Source organism: Gekko japonicus, unplaced genomic scaffold (assembly GCF_001447785.1).
Source record: "Gekko japonicus isolate JY-2015 unplaced genomic scaffold, Gekko_japonicus_V1.1 scaffold2381, whole genome shotgun sequence".
NCBI classification, from domain to species: domain Eukaryota; kingdom Metazoa; phylum Chordata; class Lepidosauria; order Squamata; family Gekkonidae; genus Gekko; species Gekko japonicus.
In genome coordinates, this window is record NW_015161476.1 from 235887 (window position 1) to 255779 (window position 19893).

General features: G+C 41.0%; 1 protein-coding gene across 1 annotated transcript in view; it reads right to left on the reverse strand.

Moving 5' to 3' along the window:
* ANO3 (anoctamin 3) overlaps positions 1-19893 on the reverse strand; it is a 113305-nt gene that overhangs the window by 91219 nt on the left and 2193 nt on the right. The window contains 1 exon segment of the mRNA XM_015429146.1: positions 11999-12043. Within this exon segment, the coding sequence (XP_015284632.1) occupies positions 11999-12043 (45 nt within the window).

Consider the following 19893-nt stretch of genomic DNA (forward strand, 5'->3'; position numbering starts at 1 on the left):
ATGGATGGTGTGGAGGGTGGATTTCATGGCATTGTGCCCCACTGAGGTCCCTGTCCTCCCCAGGCTCCACCCCCAAATCTTCAGTAGTTTCCCAACCAGGAGCTGGCAACCCACCTCCCATCCCCCGCCAGTGTCCAAGAGGGACCTGAAATAGGATCTTCAATTTCCTTCAGAATGGGCATTCAGAATAAAGGCATATCCTAGCAAACAGTGCCCAGTGACACAAGGAAAAGAGAAAGTCCAAAATGTTAACTTAAAGAAGTGCACGGCTGCTTCTTCCCCATATGCTCTTTCAATGGCTCTTGCTGCTGCTGTTGCTGCTGCTCTGGATGCTTCTTTTCTCTGGCTTGGGCCTGCAAAGCAGTTAGCAGTTCCCTCAGTTCAGCTCTACAGCTTCCCTCTCTCACTGCAGACCAGAATTACTCTCTCAGGAAAAAGAGTTTTAAACCATATATTTAACTGCAACTCAACTTTCTTTTATAACGACTTGTGGTGTATTCAATGTGCCAATGTATGTATGTAAATGCAGTGATTGAAACACCATGTGAAGCTTCGTCTTGGGCTAGGATCCTAATCCTTCAATTACTATTGGTAGCCCAGGAAGAGACCACCAATCACCAACATCCAGTTCCATGAGAAGGAACACTTGTGATTGGTCCTTATCCATACAATCCGTACACAATGAGTCAGCACTCATCTGATTGGCTGACCAATGTATATATGTATATATGTACCACTGTATGTATCTCTCTTGATGGTGGATGGAGTTTGGCGGAGCATTTTGTTGGAGAGCTGTAAATATTGTAAATAAATTCCTGTATATAGTAACCACTGGACTGTCTCAGTGTGGTTGACTACTGGAAAGCCTCTGGTGAGTGAAAGACTGCTGGTGAGTGCAAGTGTGACTGAGGTGCTGGTTCATACTACCAAACGCGCTGCGCGACAGGGATCTGACTTGCACCCCTTGTACTGCCATTTCCTTTGCTTTACTGAGCACTTCCTGTCAGGATTTGTCTTTGTTTAGAATACCCTCTCTGAAGCGTGCTGAAGAGCCAGTATTTATGATTGCTATGTTCATAGCATTTGTCTTAGTTGTGTTTGTGGTTATAAGGTGTTATATTTCAGTTTTATGATAAAATAGTATTACTTTGAAACAACATACCTGCTTAGTTATTTTCCCCTTTACCTGTAAAACCACAAAAGACACTGTCATTTCTTGTCTTGAATAATCCTCAGTTCTCTACTTGGAATACCGTACTTTAGTTAAGAGATTTATGTAGCCAGTGTGCTGATGGGTTACATAGACAGAGTATATCTTATTTTTCTGCCTTAATGTACACTCATCTGCCGACATTGTCACCACTCTCTGCTTTGAAAGTACCAGTCATGGATCTGTGAAGCTTGATTTGAAGTCCCTGGTATCCTAGTGAGGAATACAGGGAGAAGAAGGGCTAGAACTGACCATCCCCCCCCCACAATTACTGGATCTAACAAAGATACTGTAGTTCACCAGTCCTTAGCGATGCTTATTTATGCATGCTCTCCATGCAGTGATTTAGGTTTGCATAAATAAATTCATTATATTACTTAGCCATCACAATAATTTCTGACCAAAAAGACATTTAAAAAGTCATTTTTCTGGTTACCAGAAACATTGTAAACCTTATGTAGCAAAAGTGCAAGTAGATGTTCTCTGGAGCTTGGGTAAAGGTAGCATAGTTTAACCTGCCCCCCCTCCCAAGAGTAGCAAAGAAATAAGTAAATTGGAATATCCTATAAACAGTTCATCCACAAAGAAAAATGTTGTATATTTGTAAAACACCCCAAGAGTACAGGAGAAAAATGCCAAAGTTGCTGTACGCTCAAAGTAGGGTTGCCAAGTGTACTCACCCTTGGCAGCGGGGGAGTCTTCCTGGGCTCCGGGAGCTCTCGCTGGACGCGCGTGCCGGCAGCACATCACAGGAAGTGACATGCTACGTCGCTCACGTTAGGGGTGTGGCCCAGATCGTCGAGGGGAAAACCATATGGTTTTCCCCCGGACGATCTGGGCCACGCCCCCAACCTGAGCGAAATGCCAAAGTTGCTGTACGCTCAAAGTGAATGCTGTGGTTCTCTAGATTGTGGATCACATTCCCAGGTACCATAAAGAGCTGTGCAAATAGAACCAGAGCATATTAATGTAATTTAATAGAAGTTTTGTTGTAAACAGAGGAGTCATGACAGATAAAAATGGAAGATCACTTTACTTTACCTCCCCCCAAAAAAAGAATGGGGGCCTAAATAAATACAAAATTATCATCACAGCACCCCCACCTATTTCCTCAATTATGTTTTGACAAAATATATTCTTATCTTTCTTCTAACCATTGTAAGAAAAATTAGAATATTTTTCCATGATCCAATCCTGTAAAGTAAAACTAGTTTAAGTAAATCTGCAGTAAAAATACCATTTGTGTATATTTATGTAAAATACTTTCCTAAATATTTAGGTTAATACTTTAAAACTCCATGCACATAAGTACAAAGGGACAGAGACTGGGAAATGACTGCAGAAGGCAAGCAAATGAAATTTTGTTTTCAATTCAGATGGTAACTAATTTTGCTTATAATGGTCACACAGGAAGAAATATATTTGTTTGGAAATAGAAAAGATTAATGGCAAACCAGTCACTTTTTAGATGTTTCTCATATTGTACTTTGAAGTAATGTATAATTACTGAAAATAAAATCTGTGTGAGGAAATATATGCAATAGTTACAAGGTAGTTACAACTACCTTAGAGAAAAGACTTGACCTGCCAAAGGGTTCCAGATTCATTACTCAAAAGTTGTTTCTTTGATCTTTTTGCAGGACTGAGTTATCATTCTAAATACTACATCTTAACAGAGTTTCAAATATGGGTCTGATTTGTCAAAACACATCCCTGCCTTTAAAATGTAATGCAAGAGAGGGCACTCCATTATTGTCAATTGCAGATTCATTTCTGCCCACTGTAAACAGTTGCTTGTAAATAAGATAAACACTCTCGTATGTGCATGAAATTTCCACTGACAGCTGTGGGAGGGAAAGAATTGCAAGATGGCTCTTTACCAGCACTTAACATATCAACAAGCAAGCCTACTGGACTGATTTGGGTCAATCATGGCCAGAATCCTAGGATTACTTAGGACACACATGCAGCTGCCAGTGACAAACTAGCATAGTTCAATGAGATACCTACATAACAAATGCCACAGACAGGGTTGCCAGGTCTTACCTGGCTGCTGACGAGGGGAGTCCAGTCTTTTTCCAGGACTCTTCTGGCACGGGCGTGAAGTGTGTGTGCCACAATGACATCACCTGGAGGTGATGTTATTGTGCCGGGCATGTCGGGCGGGATGCTGCCAGGTCTTACCTGGCTGCTGGCGAGGGGAGTCCAGTCTTTTTCCATGACTCTTCTGGCATGGGCGTGAAGTGTGTGCACCACAATGACATCACCTGGAGGTGATGTTATTGTGCTGGGCATGTCGGGCGGGATGCTCTAGCATTTGGGCAAAAACCTCTATGGTCATCACAGAGTTTTTGCCCAAATGCTAGAGTGTCCCCCGTGCAATGTGCCGGGCATGATAATGTCACCTCCAGGTGATGTCATTGTGCTGGGCATGTTGTGTGGGATGGGGCTCTTCTGGGAAGGCTTCCCCCACCAGCCAGCTGGCTAGTGGTGGATTGGACACCCCCAAAATCAGAGGAAACTCCACCTCCATCAGGGGAATGGCAAACCTAGCCACATATGTTTTAATACTATTTTATTCATATTATTTCAAACACCATGCTTTTTGGTTGACTCATTGTATTTCATATGAAATTAATATATTATTTTTTGGCTAATGCTTCCAATTAAATATTTACTCAATTGTAGTCACTTATTTCATTATGATTGTGAGCATGATGGGCCTAAGGTATGTTTTCCAACCTTCAGGTGGGGCCTGGAGATCTCCCGGTATTACAATTGATTTCCAGCTGACAGAGATCAGCTCCCCTGGAGAAAATGGCTGCTTTGGAGGGTGGAGTCTGTGGCACTGTTCCCTGCTGAGATTCTCTCCCCTCCCCAAGCCCTGCCTTCCCCAGGGTCCACCCCCAAAATCTCTAGATATGTCCCAACCCAGAGCTGGCAACCCTAGCCCAGGGCAACTATCCTGTCCCCATTAGGTAGGCTATTCGAACATACAGGTGCAAGTAATCGAATGCAGAATAGCAACGAATGACAAAAAAACAACCAAACAATTGGTATGTATATATTTTTAAACAGGACCCTTGGGGCCAAACTACACAATACCATATCCCCAAGTCAAGCAACAGGGATGTGGTGGCACTTTAAAGCCTTTTAAAAAATTTTAAAATCATCTGTGGGGTCTAATCCTGCTGCTAGGGTTGCCAGCTTTGGGTTGGGAAATACCTGGAGATTTGGGGGGGGTGAGATTTGGGGAAGGTGTTTTGAGGAAGGTGAGTTTTGGGGAAGAGAGGGACTTCAATTGGATCTAATACTATAGAGTCCACCTTCCAAAGCAGCCATTTTCTCCAGGGGAATCGATCTCTGTCACCTGGAGATCAGTTGTAATAGTGGGAGAGCTCCAGCCACCACCTGAAGGTTGGCAACCCTACTGGTGACTGTGGCATGGGAGGGCTGAGGGGCTCCTGTCTCCCTCCCCCCATGCCATTCTGAAAATTGAGCAGGGGGAGACAGAAAACTCCTAGTCCACAGACACCACAGGTTCTGGCAGGATTGGGGGACCCATGACAACGTTAAAAATAAAAAAGGCTATTGAGAATAATAGAATCACAGAGTTGGAAGGGGCCATACAGTTCATCTAGTCCAACCCTCTACTCAATGCAGGATCAGCTTACAGTATCCCTGACAAGTGTTTGTCCAGACCCTGCTTAAAGACCGCCAGTGAGAGGGAGCTCACCACCTCCCTAGGGACTTCATCACTGTGGGGGACTTTGGAGGTGTGGTATTATGTAGTTTGACCTCTAGAAGCCCATAGCACAATATGCAAATACAGTTACATTTAATGTAACTGGGCTATAAATGTCTGATGAAGTCAAGACTGACACTAAATTACTAAACTAAACTAAATTAAATCAGACAGTGGATGGTGAGGAGGGAGAGGGGGAGACACCTGTTGATGTCTCCCTTATGTGAACAGACTGCACTTTTCACTTACCATGTTTGTCATAAATGCCAACTTCATGTGACAAGATGCTTGTGTGAAATGGCTGTTCCAAATAAACTATTAGGGACAGTACTTTTCTGTTATGCAAAAAGGCAGCTATTATCTTTTGCCCAGCAAACAGTATAACATTTGTGACTGATTTTATAAACTGGCCTTAACATGAAACAAGCTGTGCTTTTTTTTCTTTTTGCTGCATTTTCTCCAGTGTCTCTGAAACCTCTGTGCTGTGAAGTTTTCAGAACAATCACAGAAAAGCCTGGATGGCTTCCATGTGGGTGGGAAATTTTAGCTTTTCCTGGCCCAGTCACAATAGCCATGTTTTGTATCCCAGTCTTCATAGCAGCCACTTCTCCCACCCACACAGGGGTTGTTTTGTTGTTCATTTCAATTGGCAATTGAATATCGTTATAGCTTTATAATGTTATAATGATTTGTCTAGCAGATTCTTTGAAAGCTGGGAGATGCGTTAAAAAAAAATAAGTCTCTACCCTCTTTCCTGCCTTTTCTGTTGTTTCTCTGCAATGAAAGAGGATACTTACTTAAAAACAACTGAGAATTCAGAGAACCTGATTCACATATTGTTATAAAGTTACAGAAATATAACAATACTCCATTATTGATTTAAAAAACACACTGGAAAAGCCCCAGTGGTATGGGAGAGGGATAGCTGCTACTGGGAGACTGGGGGCAAAGAAAATGTGGAGAAAACTACCATGTGGAAGCCTCATTGCTGCTCTGCTGTATCAGCCACTGCAGCAGCAGCAAGGAAACCATCCAACTCTGTCCCTGTTCGGAAAGCACCAAAATGTTTATTCTGCATTCACACATCATACAAAACCACAGCTAAGACCAGCTGTGGTTATAAACCAGCCTGAGATCCTGGTTTGATGGACCCTAAGTAACCATAGTTAGTGGAGTGGCCCACATTCAGAACATCGTTAGTTTAATTAAACCAAGATTTTGTGTGATGGCTTATCTTAACCAGAAAGTTTTTTGTGGTTGTAACTGCATTATGAACCCCCTACAATGATTGCCTGGGGCCATTCATTTCTATTAAGCCAGCTTTATATATTAATTTGTATAAAGCCAGCTTCCTGCATCCTTGAGGCACAAGGTGTTTAATATGTTTTTATTGTGTTTCTACATACTGGAAGCTGCTTTGAATACCCCATTGTAGCATTCAGTGCAATAAATACGTTGTGGCATCTAGCCACAGTGATCTATGCTCTGATTATATCCAGGTTACATTACTGTAATGGACTCTACATTGGGATGCTCAAAACCTTACAATGGTCCAAAATATGGCAGCTAGGATATTGTCAGGGGTTGGTAACAGGGATTGTATCACTCTGTTGCTGAAAGAAATACACCTGCTGTCCATTTGGTTGTGGGCACAATGTCCTGGATCTTACCTTTAAAGTTTAAATGACTTGGGGCCAGGATACTTGAAGGAGTGCCTTTTCCTTCTGCCAATTATGATTTGCCTCACAGGCCCTGCTCTCTATGACCCCACCTTCCAAACTGAGAAGGGTGGCAACTAAAGAGGGCTCTTTCAGTAGTGGCACTTCACCTGTGGAATGCTCCCTCCCTGGAGGCTGACATGGTGCCTGCTTTCTTTTAGGCACTAGGTCAAAATGTTCCTGTTCACCCAGGCTTTTAATCAAGGGATTGATCTTTTAACACCTTTTTATAATGCCCGTTTAGTCCTAAAACTATTCAGTCAATCAGTTATGTACGTTTTCATTCTCTGGCTGGGTTTTTAAACTCTGCTTTTTAATTAATAATTTTATATTTATTTTATTTTTAAGCTACTTTGGGTAAGTTACCCCCTAAATAAATAAAATAATAAGTGAAACCAGGTGGACAAAAAAAAATTATTGCTTGAGGCAAGCTCTTATGATCAAATGAACGCAGCTCATAATTATGCAAACCAAGGGAAAGGAGAAAGATCAGTGATGCACTATCATAAAACATTTATTAACCGACTTTCTTCCTTACGGACATGATAGGGCACCTACATGTATTTATTTATATGGCTAACCATTCATATGGGAAGGGAGGTATTCCCCCCCCTTTTTTTTTTTGCAGAAAACAAAGCATACAGAAAAGCGAAACTAAACCCTCTCTTGGCCATTGCTTAACCTCCTTATGCTATATTGTGTGAAACATTTCTCTTCCAGCCTAGTTCTAGTACCTTGTTGGAAGAAAAAACACTTTAACCAAAAGGTACAAGATATGGTGGGAAATAACCCATAGTTTAGCTTTCTTTGTCTTTGCTCTCTATGAGAAATAGATCCTACTCCTCCGCTTTCCATGTTAATTAGTGGAAATGTAAATGGATATCCCCTTATAGGGCTCTTTTCCTGGAAAAAGAGGTGTCATAACTCTCAAGAGGGAAATGAAGTTTTCAATCTGCATACTGAAAACGAATGAACTTTTAAACATTTAAAAAATAATTTTGTTGAAGAGGTTCTGGAACTCCATTCTGGTGCGTTCCCCCAGAAAAAAAGCCCTGTCTCCATCATATCTAGATTTGCCCTGGCTGAGTAATTTAGGTTTAGATTTTGGGGGGGGGGGGACAACTATTTACATTACATAAATTTCCCAAAGCATACCTTACATTTTTAAAATAATGTTTCTGATACAAAGCAAGCACGTGCATGACTGGGGAGAGGAGATAAGCAGTTGTAAATTTATGCCATCAGGTATGTGTCCATTTCTATTTAATATCCACATATGCAAAAATATTTCTGAAATATACTTCAACATTGTTTTTCAGCTAAAATAAAGTGAATCACATATTTTAGTTGAAAAACCTTGAAACCTAAGTTCATAAAAATCATAAGAAGTAAATGTAACCTAAATATGGCAATAATAATGACAATAACTAAACTTTACCTAAATTTGGATATTCTGAATCCAAAAAAATTCTACACATAGACTAAAATTCAGAAGGCAGACCTTGGAAAATATCCGTAAATGTTCAGCATTTTATTTCAAAGCATTTAGCCTGTGGCTATGGTTCCAATTATACTTTTGAATGAAGTACTGAGATAATGGGAACTACTTCAACATTTTTTAAATCTATTATACAAGCAAACACCCATTGGAATGCAGTAGAAGTTTGACAATTTCCCAGAAATAAAACCCCTAATTGAGTTTGAATAAATGGATCAACAATTAAAGAAACAGGATAAGCAAAGTAGGGTAAGAGATCCTCCTTCAAAAAATGGTATTACCTTGAGCCACATCTAATGATTGTGTGATAGCAAGGGTGTAGACTTTCCAATTTCCCGGGGGGGGCTGGGGCTGGGCCAGAGGCATTGCTTTGCTAGGAGCAAGGGTGGCTCCCGGGGGAGGCTGAGTACCTTCCTGAAAATTTCGGTGGGGGCTGAAGCCCCGCCGCCCCCACGAAGATTACGCCTATGTGTGATAGTAAAGTAAGCTTGAGGCTCAGGGCCAAACTTCAGTGACACAGGGCATCTCTGACTGGATTTCCTCATGTTTAATTTTTACTTAAGAGTAGCCATGGGTGACTTAAAATTGGACTATAACACTGGTACGAGGCATTTGACCTTTTCCAACCATGAAGTTCTCCCATTCTAAAATATCCTTCTCTTGAAGCTGCTCTTATCTTAATGGGAGGAGATGGACTGCTATGATCATTTTGCTAAGCACTTTGCGAATAAAATCTCTTGCATCCATTCTGACTTGGATTATACATTAGCAGTGACAGGATAGGGTGGCCCCAGGGTGCCAATTTGTTCAGTTGCATAGAATAGCTTTCAACTTCTGCAGTCTGAAGATGTGGACAGGATTCTTGGAAGTTGAGACCTACCACCTGTTCATAGAACCTCTGACCCTCCTGGCTGCTTACATCTGCCAGGGGGAGGGTGGTAACGAGCTGGGTCTCGGAGACAGTAAATGCCTCCCAAAGACACAGGGTGGTTGCTCCTGCCTTCAAGCAGGTAGAGGTGCATCCACTCCTAAAGAAACCTATTCTGGATCCAGAGAGTTGAATAATTACCATTCAGTCTCAAATGTGCTATTACCTGAGCAAGGTAATTGAACAAGAGGTGGCTGGCCAACTTCAGAGACTCCTGAATGAAGCAGATTGTTTAGACCAATTTGAATTTGGTTTCAGACCAGGTTATGGGGCTGAAATGGTCTTGATTGCCCTGGTGGATAACATGGGATGGGAGATGGACGGGGTAATGTGACCCTGTTAATTCTTTGGGACCTCTCAGTGGCTTTTAATACCATCAATCATGGAATCCTTCTAGATCAACTTTTGGGACTGGGAGGCACTGTTCTGCAATGGTTCCAGTCCTACCTTGGGGTAGGTTTCATAGCACAGTGCTGGAAGACTGCCACTCTGCACCTTGTCCTTAGGCCTATGGAGTTCCCCAAGGTTTATCTTGTCCCCCATCCGTTCAGCATCTATATAAATTTGTAACGAGAGTTCATGCAGAGATTTGTGCAGAGCTGCTACCAATATGCCGATGACACTCGGCTCTGTCTTGCACTACAAGCAGATCCTGGGGAGACTATGGAAACCTTGAACAGGTGCCTGGAGGCAGTTTTGGGATGCACGAGAGCTAACAAACTGAAGCTAAATCCTGACAAAAGGGGAAAGGTAAGACCCAGGAAATAATTACTCTGTTTTGAATGGGGTTGCACTCCTGTTAAAGGAGCATGTTTGTAGCTTGGGGTGCTCTGGGACCTGGTCCTCCTGTTGGCAGTGGCCAGGGGTGCCCTTCAACAGCTTCTGGTGGTGAGCCAGCTATGGTGCTTCCTGGGAAGAAAACATCTTGCCACTGTGGTACATGTCCTGGTAACATCTAGATTAGATTACTACAAAGCACTCTATGTGGGGCTGCCCTTAAAGACTGTTCAAAAGCTACCATTGGTACAGAATGCTGCAGCCAGAGGGCAGACTGGAGTGGGTCATAGAGATCATATCACTCCAGTCTTATTCCACCTACACCTGCTTCCAATTTATTTCTGGGCTCAATTCAAGGTACTGGTATTTCAAGCCCTGTACCACCTGGGACCAACACACTTTAAGTACTGCTCCTACTGGTTATCCTTGGAGGACCTACTTCATTTGCCTCCACCATATGAGGTGGGACGGATGGCAACCTGAGAAAGGGGTGTCTCTGATGTGGCATCAAAATTTTAGAACTCCCTCCCTAGTGTCTGTTGCCAGCACATGAAGTCCTTTTTGTTTCATCTGGCATACCCCCAATATCGGTATTGGCCCTCCTTCTTGTGCTGTGTGTTTATATGGTTTTAATTGAATTTTATAATTTTAACTGCATTTTTAATTGTTTAAATATTTAAATATTTTTATGTTTGCTGCCTTGCTGACCCTGATTGGATAGAAAGGTGGCATTTTTTAAAAAAACAACAACACAAAACGATAAAGCAGGATTACTGCAGGATTAGTAGAAACTTGAAGGGAAAAATTTAAATCTAGAAAATGGCAGAGGATTTCTCCCCTTGTGCAGATCCAGTTCAGAGTCCTCTCCAGACACTTTTCAGTAATAAATAAATATCTTTCTGTCCACATAAATTTTAGATAGGATCTAACCTATATTTTAAATAAGTCCAGAGACTCTTATGGTGTTCTTATAAAATGGTGTTATCATTGGTCCAATGTTTGCAGTCTCAGACCTGATTTTGTAAACGCAAACACCCCAAAATAAAAAGCAGTAGACTGACAATTTTAGTGGATTGTTCCTTCAGGTACATCAAAACCTTGGTTTGGATCCTGTATCTTATTTCCACTTGTGGTCCTATTTGTCTGTTATGGTCCTCCTTTGCAAAGCACTTATTCCTCTGATGCTAAACATTTCTGCTTATGGAGAACTGATGTCTCTCAAAGAACCAAGAGTGTCTAGAACAAAAGGAATGTATTCAGCTGTGCATGACTACCTCTATAATGGGCAAAGATGAATTCAAATGAAAACAAGGTAGAGGATTCAAGCCATTATTGCTATTTCTCCATGTCTGAGCTTTTATATAGGATCTCTCACAAGTTATCTTTCAACTCAATTGAACTGAAATACCAGTAAGGATCAATTGTGAGAAGGTATAGCACATTGTTAGAGGACATGTTTTGTACATGGAAGATCCCAGATGCAGCCTCTTGTATCCACATTTTAAAATACCGAGACCTTGCAAACTGCTCTTCCATATAAGTATACTAGGCTAGGAGTCAATGATCCTAATCTGGTTACTGAGTTAGCAATACCTATGATCTCTTGCATGGCTTTTACAATGACCTGGAGGCACCACTGATAGAGATCTACCCTATCCCTAATGTCATTGAAAGAACAGGACCAATAACCAGCAACTTCTTAATTGAGGAAGGTAACTGAGCCAGCCTGTTGGAAAGATATAAGTAGCTAGAACTAACCCATATCCAAATACTTTAATAGAGCTGTAGATCAGAAAACTTGATACAAAATCAACACAAACAAGCACCAAAGTTCTACTGCACCCATTAATTGAATATAACTAAATTGCTTTAGGTCTTTGGTGATAAATTTACAACTGCGAGGATGGATTTTTTAAAAGCAGGGTGATTTAATAGAGCTGTAGATCAGAAAACTTGATACAAAATCAACACAAACAAGCACCAAAGTTCTACTGCACCCATTAATTGAATACAACTAAATTGCTTTAGGTCTTTGGTGATAAATTTACAACTGCGAGGATGGATTTGTTTTAAAGCAGGGTGACTATCCGGCAAAATTAAAAGCTATGCATCACCCACCAACCTGCCCATGGTTTTGCTCCTCCAGTCAGTGTAATAACATTTTTTCCTGAAAGAATAGCAAAGATCATCTGAGAAAAATTTCATATAGGATAGATGAGAAGGAAACACATACAAGAAATGAACCTTTAGCTGTTTTGCAGCATACACCTTTACAAACCAGAAGTAAGAAACACAATTTTAAAGGGAAGGAGACATTTGAAAAGTCATTTGCTTTGAAATACTTGTATAGAACAATATTAAATATTAACAGCACAGATAGGAATGTGCCTACTTTAAATTAAACATTTAACATGCTCTAAAAAGTTATAGGTTGCTGAAAGCTATCTTTCCATTCTACACTGTTTTCTTAACAGCAAAAATAGTGTTCCCATCCTATCCACTGATATTTCACACACAAATCACAGTCCATAGATAGCTCCATGCAGGAAGTGGCACGGATTGCTTTTATATTCCCCCCCCCCCTTTAAATGAACACAGTAGGGTCTGAATAAAAATAAAATGTCATGCAATTTTCTTCAAAATATTCATGGAGATGTGTGTGTATATATATGTATATGCCATTAAAATAGCTTCATATTCTCATTTATAGGTTGCTGAAAGCTATCTTTCCATACTACACTGTTTTCTTAACAGCACAAATAGTGTTCCCATCCTGTCAACTGATATTTCACACACAAATCACAGCCCATAGATAGCTCCATGCAGGAACTGGCACGGATTGCTTTTATATTCTCCCCCCCCCCCCCTTAAATGAACACAGTAGGGTCTGAATAAAAATAAAATGTCATGCAATTTTCTTCAAAATATTCATGGAGATGTGTGTGTATATATATGTATATGCCATTAAAATAGCTTCATATTCTCATTATGCTATTGGAGTCCTGCATTATACTAAAATATATTACATTTGTTGTAAGGAATTTCAGCATTGGAGCATTATTACTCAGCTGGAAGGACAGATGAATTCTTGTGGAGTTCAAATAACAGGTTTTTCATTTGGATAGATTCCACTTCAAATAAAAAAGTAAGCTAATGGCAGAAGTGTTCCATCAACAACCCATGTGGCTTGTTTTAATATTGGTATTTTATGTTGTTGTTTTTTACAATGTTATTGTTGTGTTGTTACTTTATGAGCAGGTCTCTGGAGGGGCAGCATATATCTAAATGAGACTGAATGTATGGGCAGTAGAGGGACACTGATTTCTTGCTTATGCCTTTTACAAAATTCACCACTCTTCATCTGTTTCTCTGATCTTAAAAATATTTTTTCATTTGTTTATCTACCTTGTTTCTACTCCACCTTTCTTTCCAGTGGCTTACATCATTATTCTCTCCTCCACCTTATCCTCACAACAATCCTGTAAGGAACATTTGTTTGAGAGTCTGTGACCATCTGGCCTAAGATCACACAGAAACCTCCTTCAGAAAGCCTCTTTCATAGGGGACATGTCTGTCCAGTAATCTACTCAAAGCTGACTCAGCAGAAGGATATGTTTGTGATTTAAAAATTAGCACTGAGAATAATGGAGTGGTGGTTCCCTGGGGGGTTCTATAAAGTTCTCAATAGCCCTATCAACTGGCTTCACTTTCACAGAAAAATTCTAATGCATTCTAAACTGCATTTCACAAACATCCCCTAACTAAATCCTGCTTCCCCTCTTAGGACAAAGGTTTCATACAATGATGAATCTCCATCTCCTTTCCCCAAATCTGCCCAAATACCTACTTCTAGCCTTTCCTTCTACCTTCTTCCATTCTTTCATACCCTTTAGAGCTTTCCCTATCCTTCAGTCTTTTCTATAGCTCAGGTCTCACCTCCATACTTTTCACTTGTCTTCTAGGGTAGCCATTTAGTTTTCAATACTTTGTTTCTAAAATAAGAGGGATGAACATTTTGGCACACATCCATATACACCTTATGCTGTATTCTCAGTTCTAGAACCGAATCCTGGAGTAACAGAGAGACTAACAGTGCCATCCATAGCAGAGTTACACCCTTCTAAGTCCATTGAAGTCAATGGACTTTAAAGGATTTAACTTTGTTTAGGTATGCACTGTAAATCTTATCCCTCCACACAACTACTTAAGATACCAAAAACTACTCAAGATGCCAAAAACCTTCTGGCTAAATCCTTTCCTCTCAGTTTGTCTGGCCTCAAACAAGTCACTTCCTATAATATCAGCTAAGGCAGGAGGAATTAGGGGAAGACTTGAGTGGGGAAAAATGGATGAAGGAACAAGTGGGAAGAATGGGTAGGGCATAGTATAAAACTGGGGTGAAGCTCTGAGCATCATTGCTGTGAACTTTGGTGCTGGAGGAATGGGGCAACTTGTCTGTTTCATTGTTGCTGTGATCTGGCCCAGCCAAATGCCACAGACAATGATGTCTCTCTGTACTTAGCATCCTAGGGACTTTCTGGAAGATCAGAATAGCAGCAGGATCATGCAAAACTGTTTTCCCCTACAGGAAGAAACTTTCATGGAAAGTATATAAAGGCAGGACATCTCTGTTTGACAAGGAACAACAGCTGTGTCTCATGTTTATTCCATTTGTATCCTGATTCCCACTCTTCCTCCAGGGAGCATGAAGCAGCACACACAAGATCCCGAGGCTTAGTTTTTATAATCTAATTGGTTCAACTTAGCCATATGTTTCCACTGGAGATAAGGAAATGGGTGATGGCAGCTAGTAACACACATGGTCCTGATCAACCACTGTTTGTGTTAGCCTTTTGGCAGCAGCTTGAATGCCTCACACTGATGAGAAATGATTTATGCTGACTATTGTTGCCTCTGAATTCTGATCTTCAGAGAACGTTTCACCTCTCCCAGCTAATATTTCGTGCATACAGTCTTTTGCAATGTACTGGATTCTGGGTCTTAAATGAACTATGGCACACGGTTTCTTGACTGTGGCCAAGAACTTTTGTTGCTGCTCTAGGGTACAAGGATGGAAGTGAAAGACAATAAGGTGAAAAGGAATGGTAGGGTGAAAAGGAATGGGACAAAGAAGCTGGAAGCAGCTATCACAATAGGGGATGGCTGAAGCAAAAGCTAGGAGAAGGCAGGGATAAAAGCCATTGTACTCAATCTTCTTACAGTTCAAAGCATTGCCCTCTGTGCTATAAAAAGAATAGCAACCGTATGCTGAGTTGCAGAGATTTCCAAAGCAACAAGGAGCAGAGAAGGCCCTACATGTTGCTAATCACCTGTAACAGTATATATTTAAAGCACTGGGAACATGGACTGGACTATAGGACAGTTCAGTGGATAAGGAACTGGTTAGAGGACTCCACCCAAAGAGTGGTGGTCAACAGCATTTCATCAGATTGGAAGGAGGTGTATAGTGGGGTGCCGCAAGGCTCGGTTTTGGGCCCGGTACTTTTCAATATTTTTTATCAATGGTCTGGATGAAGGGTAGAAGGGCTACTCATTATATTTGCTGATGATACCAAATTGGGAGGACTAGCAAACACCTAAGAAGATAGAGTTAGAATTCAACAAGACCTGAATACTCTGGAGAAGTGGGCAGTTGCAAACAGGATGCAATTCAACAAAGATAAATGCACAGTATTACATCTGGGCCACAAAAATGTCAAGCACAAATATTGGATGGGGGATACATTTGTAGGGAGTAGTGTATGCGAAAGAGATCTTGGGGTAAGAGTGGACTGTAAACTAAATATGAGCAGTCAGTGTGATGTGGTGGCAAAAAAGGCAAATTCAGTCTTGGGTTGTATTAAAAGGTCCATAGCATTGAAATCGCAGGAGATCATAGCCCTCTGTATACTGCCTTGGTCAGGCCGCACCTTGAGTACTGTGTGCAGTTCTGGAGGCCTCACTTCATAAAGGATGTGGACAAAATTGAGAGGGTGCAAAAGAGAGTGATGAGGATGATCAGGGGTCTGGAGACTGAGCCCTACGAGGAAAGGCTAAGGGCCCTGGGAATGTTTAGTTTGGAGAAGAGGAGATTGAGGGGGGACATGATTGCTCTCTTTAAATATTTGAAAGGCTGTCATTCGGAGGAGGGCAAGGAGCTGTTCCAGTTGTCAGCAGAGGATAGGACCTGAAGCAACGGGTTTAAATTACATGCAGAAAGGTATCGGCTGGATATTAGGAAAAACATTTTCACCGTCAGAGTGGTTCAAATGTAGAGTCAGCTACCAAGGGAGGTGGTGAGCTCCCCTTCACTGGCAGCTTTCAAGAAGAGGCTGGACAAATATTTGTCAGAGATGCTTTAGGCTGGTCCTGCACTGGACAGGGGGTTGGACTAGATGGTCTCTATGACCTCTTCCAACTGTATGATTCTATGGAAGGGTATACCAGGAGGATAAATAAATCCTCCCCATGCTTGCAATGTAACAGTGGAAAACTAATAAAACTTAGGGCCAAATAAATAGGTTCCTCCTCACTTAACTCAGAAACTCAGCATTCTAATATTGCTGTGAAATCCTCTAAAATGCTGACTGTAGGGATCTGTCATAACCTGTACGAATATTAAGCTTGGGCAATCCAATCTTCCTCAACTGCCCTCAATATTCTGTGACTTTTAGAAGACCATGAGCATCATCAGTCTACTGAAGGTCATTTTGATATCTTATTTTGAAATTTACAAAATAGTATTTACTTTTAAGACTTTTAAAATGTTCAGAGCAAGCAAGACTTTACTTGCCAATAGGTGGCCTTGGTTTCCTACCCTACTTACAAACATGGGACTAACAAGGTTGCCATCGGAAGAAGTGCTAATACGAAATGGTTGACTTGATTTGTAAAATACACATTTCTGTAAGTGTCTTTCTCAAGTTAGAAGTCAGAAAAATCTATTGAATCATTAAAAAAAAGATAACCAGAAATGAAATATCTAGGAAATAGAAGACAAACTCAACCACATACTTCAACGCTGTGGACATTTATATGTTTCTATTAAATAATTGGACTAAAATAACCAGACACACTATACATGCTGAATTTTATTGCCAAAAGGGGCCTTACGGTAATATACATTTAGAAACGTTCAGAATTTTGGCCTTTAAATTATACATTATTACACTTTTATTTGCCTCTTTGTCCATGTACATGGTTTACTCATTTTGTTTTCAGAACAACCCTGTGAGGCAGATTAGGTTGAAAAAGAGTTACTGTTCCAAACTCATACAGTAAACTTCAAGACTCTGAGCATGATGTGGGTGTCTAGTTTGCCACTAAACTACAGCACCTGACTTTCCAGAGATATTTCCATTGCTAAAGCACAAAAGCTTCAGGGTTGGTCACCCAAGTGTTATATTTGTATTCTTCAATATCTAATAAGTAGTTCGTATTGTTCACAGGACAAAGCAGGAAAGGCTGCTAAGAAGAATGATTGCTATTGCACACATCTATTCTGACTTTTCTAGATCTTTTATTACGTTTACCCCTTATGAAGTAGATATGATGAGCAGTGTTCCCTCTAAGCTGAGTTTGTATGAGCTAGCTCACAGTTTTTAGCTTTCAGCTCACATATTTTTGCCTTAGCTCAATAAGGATGGCTCCAGAGCAAACTAATTTATGCAGTAGCCAAATCGCTTGCTCACAACTTTAATTCCAGTAGCTAACAAAGTAGAATTTTTGCTCCCAAGACTCCACAACTTATAGGGAACATTGATGATGAGAAGGTTGCCTGCTAAAGACCATTGTAATCATTCCCTGAAATTGATTTTTCTTCTCTTTAAAGCGATGGCTTCATTTTATGACATCCTAGTATATTCCATAGCCCAGTTAATGCTGAAAGAGTCTCACTGAGTCTAATACACTTCCTCTGAAGTAAATGGGTTCTGGACTGCAGCCAATATACTTGAGTCTGCAGATAAAACTCTCCTGTTTTGTTCCTTCGGGATTAATTTGAATTAAATGAGGGAATGACAGCAGTTTCAGTTATTGAAAGGTTTTCAGAAGTGTGTCCCTTAAGAGGTCTTTGAACATGATGATTTTATACAATCGGATGACTGTATGGTTCATTCTGTGTTTATCTGATGGCTCAGGACCAGCTTATCAAAGGGAGAACTTGTGAAAACAATTATGTAGGCTGGATGTGCTAGATGAGCTGTAAGAGAAATAATCTCCACAATATAGTTTCACAAATGACAGAAAAGCATGAGGAACAGTATATCTCAATTTGGCCTGAATTAGGCATAAAGTATTTTGAATTTCCCCTTCTGTTAGGTCACTAAGGTCCCGATCACATGCAGAATTAGCCACACAATAGGCATGAATGCCGGGCGGATTTTAAGGGCATGATCATACGGGAACATCTGACAAGCGTCCCGCACCCGTCAGCAACCTGTTTCGCTCTGCTGAAAAAGCGGAGTTAAAAAATACCGGGGAAACTGCAGTATCAAACGGGTTTGCGATGGGCCACAGATGGACTTCCCCATGTGATCGCTCCGGCGCGCTCCCATTGCATCAGTGATCCCTCGTTGAAGTGCACCGGAAACACGTGGCGAAGGAAAACCCCCAATTCACCCACCGCTGCGTCTGATCACACAGTGGTGGGTCAAATTACTATGGCACAAAAAGCCTCGCTTCCCCCCCACGTTATCTGGCACATGTGACCGCACTCCAAATGTGGTAAACTCATCTCAACATTTCTCAGGTAGACGGTTGCTCAAAAAAACTAGAAATGTGTTTTCTTGCAATGAAGCCAAGATATAGTTTAGATACTAAAGCTGATGATATGATCATTGTTAACTGTGGAAAGTACAAGCCTAAAAAAAAAATCCAAACACTTGCTGTTTAGTGTTTAATCAGCTGTACATCTCGCAATAGAAAAGGTTCATTTACATGTCAAGATATAGGGGAAAGAAGTAGAAAATGTGCTCTAAAAGGCTAGATGGGGAAAAGACCCAGAGATAAGTCCTTGAACAGTCCTACACCTATTTAGTTTCAATGGTGACATCTCATCTGGTGCTTCTGGACTGTTCATTCTAAGCCAAGCTATCTAAAAAACAGGAAAGTCCAAGATATGGGAGGTTGAATATCATACATTTGAACTAACAAGTCTGATCTTTGGCTCTGATTTCTATTGGGCAGAAATTGCAGAGGAACTTCTTTTTCTTTACTTTTTGTCCCTGCTGTGCTGAAACAACAAAAATAAGACACCCAGAAGATCAACTTCAATTCAGGAGATTAACTTAAACTGTGTGTTTACTTACAAAATTATCACAAAAATCTAAGGGAAAATAATAACTGAAGCAGTTTGTCTCGTGCTGGCCCAAGATTGGTACAAAACTGTCGTAATGTCAAAAATATTGCTGGAAAAGTCAGAAAGACATAACTGTCTCATCCTCAGGAGAGGTCAGGGAGCAAAAAACAACACCACCAAAACAGCCTTGGAAAAGGGCCCCAGCTGCTGACCAACTCCTGATCCACCACCCTAAAGAAAGAAGGGAGATAGAGGCAGCCGGCTTTGCCCAGCCAGCCACGTGTCACTTTCTCCATGCCATGCTTGGCTCAGCCAACCGTGTACCACATGGAGCTCACCTGGGCATTGCCCTCCTCACCACTGGACTGGACTGTCCCGGGGGTGTGTGTCAGGCCATTGACCCGCTGGGTGAACTCCCAGGGGCTATAATGGCCAATCTGCCCCAGTTCATCCTGGTTCAATGGGTTACTGATGTGATCAAACCTTTATGATTTCCAAAAATGATTATCACTTCCCTTGAAGCAAATGTCATACTACTCTATGCAGACTTAACTTTTATATTTCAATGAGTTTAGAATACAGTATATCTGTATAGGAATCAACTGTAAATGTTAGTGAGATATGGTCCCCATATAGAAAAAGTTAATCACACGTCCAACTTAGTTACATGTCCTACTGGGACTTAGTTACATGTCCTTCTGAAAGCCATGGGAGTTATA